This window comes from Mytilus edulis, chromosome 12 (assembly GCF_963676685.1).
Source record: "Mytilus edulis chromosome 12, xbMytEdul2.2, whole genome shotgun sequence".
Lineage (NCBI taxonomy): Eukaryota > Metazoa > Mollusca > Bivalvia > Mytilida > Mytilidae > Mytilus > Mytilus edulis.
In genome coordinates this window covers 6,356,804-6,362,835 of record NC_092355.1, presented here as the reverse complement: position 1 = coordinate 6,362,835, position 6,032 = coordinate 6,356,804, and the positions used below count along the sequence as shown (strand labels likewise).

The window sequence follows — 6,032 nt, the reverse complement described above, 5'->3', positions numbered from 1 at the left end:
TTAGAATACTATTTTACATCAGGATGCACAATTTAACTTTGGTACGCTTGAAGTCATCTTCTAGTTTCATTGAATTACGCATCATTTGTTTAAGATATTTATCTTTCTTTTCTAACTTTTTTTCCATTTCCTCTTTCTGTTTTTGAAGCCCTTTCTCTTTATCTGTGTAATATTTTCGAATTTGTTTATCTGAAAAATGTGCACCAGATTCAACCCAGGTTTTGAAATCTCTAATTTCCTGTTGTTTTTTCAGAATTTTGATAAAATGTGGTTCTAATAATTTTGTCTGCTCTTGAATAACCATTGTAGCTGCTTTTAAAAGTTCATTTTGGAACTCATTGGTCCTTGCTTCCAAAAGAGATTTCTTTTCTGTTTTAAATTCTGCATACTCGCTCTCTGTGTCTGCCTTTTCCTTCTCTATATATAACATTCGTCGTTTTCTAGGTCAAGTTTGACTAGTTCGTCGCTTAAGGTATCGTCGTCATCTAATTCTTGGATTGCTTCTCGTTTACTTTTTAACTGCATCTTTACAACATTTTGATAGCTTAGTTCATCGCTTAATTGATGTCTTTGCCTTCTTTTTTCGTTTATTTTACGATCACAATCAGTCTCAATTTCAATTAGCTTTTTCCTGTTGGTATTTTCTTGATTATTAAAGGTTAACTTTAGAGACGTATTCAAACTGTCTTTTGCGTCTCTATAGAATGTGTTTGTAAAAAATGCATTCTTGTTTTGTGATAAAACTTTGTTTATTTCCTGGAATAACTTTGTAGATTGTTTAAATGGGTCTTCTTCGGATTGAGGGTTCATTAGAGCAAAATATCTACCGTGACATTTTCTAATGTATTTTGATAAGACCGGTCCCCCTTCTCCTATGTATTTGTCAATCGTACTGCCTTCTCTTTCTAAGTCTTCAACCCTAGTAAAAACAATCATACAAAATCGGCACATGTTCTCTCCAAATATGTCAAAGAGTTGATCTAGTGTTGAAATTTCTTCTGGTGTCAATCGTCCAACTTGCAGTAATATAAGGAAAATGTGTGGTCCCGGAACTGACATATTAATGCATCGTATAATTTCTTTTTGAATTTCTTCAGGTGACAGTTCTGTATCAAACAGACCTGGAGTATCAACAACTACAATTTTTCTTTCGTGATGTTTTGATTCTCCACGACAACATTGCTTTGTTACAGAAAATGGACTTGTAGCTGCAGCAAAATATTTTTTACCAAGCAGTATATTTCCGGTAGTGCTCTTTCCCGCACCAGTCTTACCAATCAAAACTATTCGTATTTCATTTTTGAAGCCTAGAATTATATATTTGATATTACTTCTCTCCTTGTTATATAAACATCAAGATAGAACAAAGAAGGCAATGCAGCCTATTTATTTTTGTTTTGTTTTTGATGTACATATGTGATTAAATGCTACATACTAATAAAGAACGCACATATTTACTAACTAATTGCACTAAATGCACTGGCACATGATAAAATATTTGGCTGACCACACTCGTATATGTTTGCTACGAAACAATAAAAATGCTGGATTTTTTTAGTCGAAAACATATATTTATTGATTTTGAATGGATTGATGTTTCAACATAAAGTCAGGTTTACAATGGGTACATAATGTGCGCTACTGCTAATCGACTTTGTTCTGTTCTCAAGCATGCATGAAGCAGAATGCATACAAAACGTTCAAAAAATGTCACTGAATGGCGCTCATTTCAATGATAAAATAGCAAAATGACCAGAAGCGTATATATGTCTTGATTGTTTTAAAAAAGAGGAAACTTACATGGAAGATTGCAAACGATGAAGCAGTTATATAATAAATAATCACATTTTATTGTTCTAGTTATGGGGTACTGTCAATTCTGCAATAGTCGATATTATAATGAACGCAATAATTTCTAAATTAACAGTATCAATATTTATTTAAATTTGTACCAAGAGACACAAGAATATTCTCAATTAATAAGAGAAGCATTTCCATGTATAAATTGACAAATAATATTAAAGTTTAGTGTGTGTCTTACCATTATCCATTTGTGATATCAAGGACTCAGAAGATTCTATAGGTTCGGTAAATTGTATGGTTGGAAGCTTAAGCCCAGGGTTTGTTTCTGGAAGTACTTCATAATTATCAGCTGATTGTAGTTTATAACTTTTGTCAGGGATATCTTCAATGAACAGAGAAAAAAACATAACTTCAAAAATATAAGCGCGGCATTTCAAATGGCTTTGAATGAAAAAAATATAACTATCAATTCAAGTTAAGACAAATCCGTTTGACGTTGCTCGGTATTTATAAATCCCGCAAATGTATTTTTGTGCTATGGTAAGTTTTTGTATTCCTGTCTTTTATTTTTCCGTAAGGGCTATTTCCTTATGTGTAATACCACCATACTATAATACTCTACATCCCTTTTAATACGAAAATTGGTCGAACAAAGGAGTAGGTTCAGTAAGACCCCTTTTTGGCCCCAAAAGTAAGCAGTTTTGCAAAATTGTGAAAATGTAATCTTTTAGCTATTTTTTGGAAAGTAGAATGCTTCTGCTACATAAATATGTGCTGTTTTTGACAATACAATGCACATGTATCGTGAACTAGCATCATAAAGTCATGCTAAATTACTGAAATCTTCACAATTTTAGCATTTTAGTTAAATTTTAGACGGTTTCCGTCTTAATTGAAAGTGGCCGCATTCGTGTTCATTCATAATATTGAAATGTAAGTTGTATTTGATGATAATAATAACATATATAAAGGTTGAGGATGAACACGGATGCGGCCACTTTCATTTTTGACGAAAACCATCTGAAAAGGGACGTTTTTTTGGCATATTTGATAGATTTTTCATATTTAAGCTTCAATCGGAGCGTTTTTAATGACTGAATCAGTTAAAATCTTAAACATAAACTAATCGAATCAATTGAAATAGACCCTTAAGTGTTTAAAAAGTGTCCTAAATATCTCGTTAGATGAAACTGAAATTTGGGGCCAAAATCGGCCCTTACCGGACCTACTCCTTTAACAGATGTGGGGAATTAATCCTATATAGCATTGCAAATGAATATTTCTTAGTAATTACAGTATATCTATGGTGTTTTAAGAACTTTTTCATTTCATTTGATGTTTCTATAAATTATTTTTAAAACATAAGGAAACATGGTTACTTATCTTTATAGGAAAGATGAGCGAACATTTGATTGATTTACTTCTGGTAATGGTTATCAAATGCAATGCAATGATATGTGAAAATTGTACTGTAGTAACAAACTTTATTTAAACCAAGTAGTTACTCGTTTGAAACACAAAAATAAATGCAATTTGTTTCGAAACATGCCAAATAAACAAAGACATGAAAGACTTATAGTGCGCGAAACAATGGTTGTTGTACTCTTCTAGAGTGTCTTTATTTCATTTAGTTTTCATTTAACCATGGGTTTGGCATTTGTCCCTGAGCGATAGCTTTGATGAGACTTCATTGATAGTTATAATAAAGCTTCTCTAAAATTATTTTGTAATTCTTTGGCTGTGCACGACGTTTTCGTAATGAAATAAGGATGGGAAATATATATTTTTGCTATTTTTCATTGTTTTCATGAAAATGGTACTTATGACGGAAGTTTGACATCATCTGATAAAAAAAAATATATTTCCATTTATATGTCCTTACTCTATGTATTTTAAAACCATATGTGCAAATTTGATATTTTTATTTTATTTTATTCTTAAACGACTTATCACTTTCTCGACATATTGATTATTGTTATCAAATCAAAGTTTGGTTTGTTAGACCTCAGCTCTTCATTGGTCAAAATTCGATTATGACGTCGAATTTTCTTGCTTTCCTCTGAATTTCCTATTGTGACGGTATGAGAAAAGGCGACGATTCCTGATTACGTCACATAAAAAGAACACATCTTCTTGCAGCTCAATTTCAACAGCATGATTGAGTTTGTCTCAATATCGGTAAAAAAATATTAGAGAAACAGATTCAACCAGTAAATCTCGTGCAATACGATATTTATCCACTCTCGACAGTTAAATTTTAAATATTAACAACGTTCTACGAGCATCGCGTGTTAAATACTAAAATTTAACTGTCACGAGGAGTAGATATAGATCGTATCACACTCGATATGGTGGTAGAATCTACATTTATTGGGTTAAAACCGGGCCTTTATGCCCCTACTTAGTTTTTAAATTCGATGAAAGAATTATTATATTAGCATAGATCATTTAATATAAAACCTTTATCTACATCTTCATAATAAGGATCTTCAACATCTGTTACGTCATCTGAAAAAAAATAAACGAACACTGTTTCAAATATTACGTAATGGTTCGATACACAAAAGAAATTATAACGCACACTTATTTACGTTGTTTTTAATATACAAAGGCTCTTACTTTGGTAATGCTCTTTTTTCAATGCTCTTCATCTTTGTACTTGTTTGGCTTTATAAATATTTTGATATGAGCGTCACTGATGAGTCTTATGTAGACGAAACGCGCGTCTGGTGTACTTAATTATAATCCTGATACTTTTGATGACTATTTGATACCGATGGATTATCATATTTATCGATTGGAGAATGGATACAGTCGATAGTCCACGAGTATCTATATGAACATCCGTTTCTCTAATCATCATCAAATAAACCATAATCTCCGTCGAGTGCATTCCTCTTTCATGATTTTTCTACGTCATTATAAAACGAAATAGATGCGAAAAACTTTGTTCATACTACTATGGCTCGAATGAAAGCAAACATTAATAAAAACACATCGCTTTTGTTACAATACATTGCATATAACGAAATATTGTTTAATACGTTATAAAAAACAAATTCATTACCATTTTATTGTTATCGAACTTTTCTTAAGGTAGACAATTAGGTGATATAGATTATAACCCTTTAACTAAATCCATAATCTACTGTGACCAAAGGCTACGGATTGATTAATGTTTTTAAGGTCCAGAAAGATTTAGATTGCAATAAAAATGTTCTATATAATTATATTTATTACTATTCATATTGTAGTTGTATTATAGATGATGACCAATTTATTTATTACTCAAATAAAATCATTCAACAAATCACAACGTCGTCACGCTAAATCGGTTTTTGTATACAATTAAGTCAATACATATGTATGTACTTGAAGAAATATAAATCAACGAATCTGACGTTTAATCAGTAAAACGAGTAATTATGTATACGGATTCGTATCACTCTTTGACATTAAGTGTAGCTACTATATTTGCAGATTGTAAATTATCTCCTTGTGATTATAATATGCATATGGTATACAAAAGGCATGAAACCCATATTTTTTGTGTTTTTTTTATTAATCCTCTTGATTTGCTACTTTCATTTTTTACATTTGAAAATGCCTGTACCAAGTCATGAATATGACAGTTATTGTCCATTCGTTTTTGATGCGTTTTGTTATTTGATTTTGCCATGTGATTATTGACTTTCTGAATTGATTTTCCTCTAAGTTGAGTATTTTTGTGATTTTACTTTTTGTTGAATTTGCAATGAAACTAATTAAACTTGAATAATTTTACCTGCATAGTCTATTTGTTTACTTCTTGCAACAAGACCACTTGAAAATCAACAAGTGAATTGAGCAATAAGCTTGGATTTAAAGACACTTTTTATAAACGGTACAAAAAAGTGAATTTTGTTGTCATCTCCTCTATCATTGCAAAAATCGAATCAAACAAAGAATGTTTTGTTTTTGTTTCAAACAGTTGAAAATATATGAAAAAACCCATTATTGTCGACACTAAAAAACTAGATGAAAAAATGCACGGTTCATTTGAAATCTAGACCGACTGTTTTTGTTTCTCACAATCTAAGAAATGTCAGGAGACACCGGATATTAGTAAGAATCTATTGTTACCGCCATGAATCCATTTGGTGAATCGTAAAATAGTTATAACAAACAGATCGAACTTCAAGGTAAATTAAAACAGAGAATTCCTTGATACAGGCAACTGTTAAAGAGAA

The 6,032-nt window shown here is 31.1% G+C and overlaps 1 protein-coding gene across 1 annotated transcript; it reads right to left on the bottom strand.

The window, feature by feature from the left end:
• On the bottom strand, window positions 1–2,673 carry LOC139498869 (GTPase IMAP family member 9-like). Its single transcript, XM_071287452.1, has 2 exons — window positions 2,042–2,673; window positions 1–1,307 (listed from the first exon to the last, which is right to left on the bottom strand). Exons 1-2 carry the CDS (start codon window positions 2,208–2,210, stop codon window positions 418–420), a joined length of 1,059 nt encoding a protein of 352 aa, XP_071143553.1. The 5' UTR covers window positions 2,211–2,673; the 3' UTR covers window positions 1–417.
• Window positions 2,674–6,032: the final 3,359 nt, after the last annotated feature.

Coding starts and splice junctions, on each gene's coding strand:
- LOC139498869 (XM_071287452.1), bottom strand. CDS start 2,210: ATGTTTTTTTCTCTGTTCATTGAAGATATCCCTGACAAAAGTTATAAA. Junction 1,308..2,041: donor GATATCACAAATGGATAATG/GTAAGACACACA, acceptor ATATAATTCTAG/GCTTCAAAAATGAAATACGA.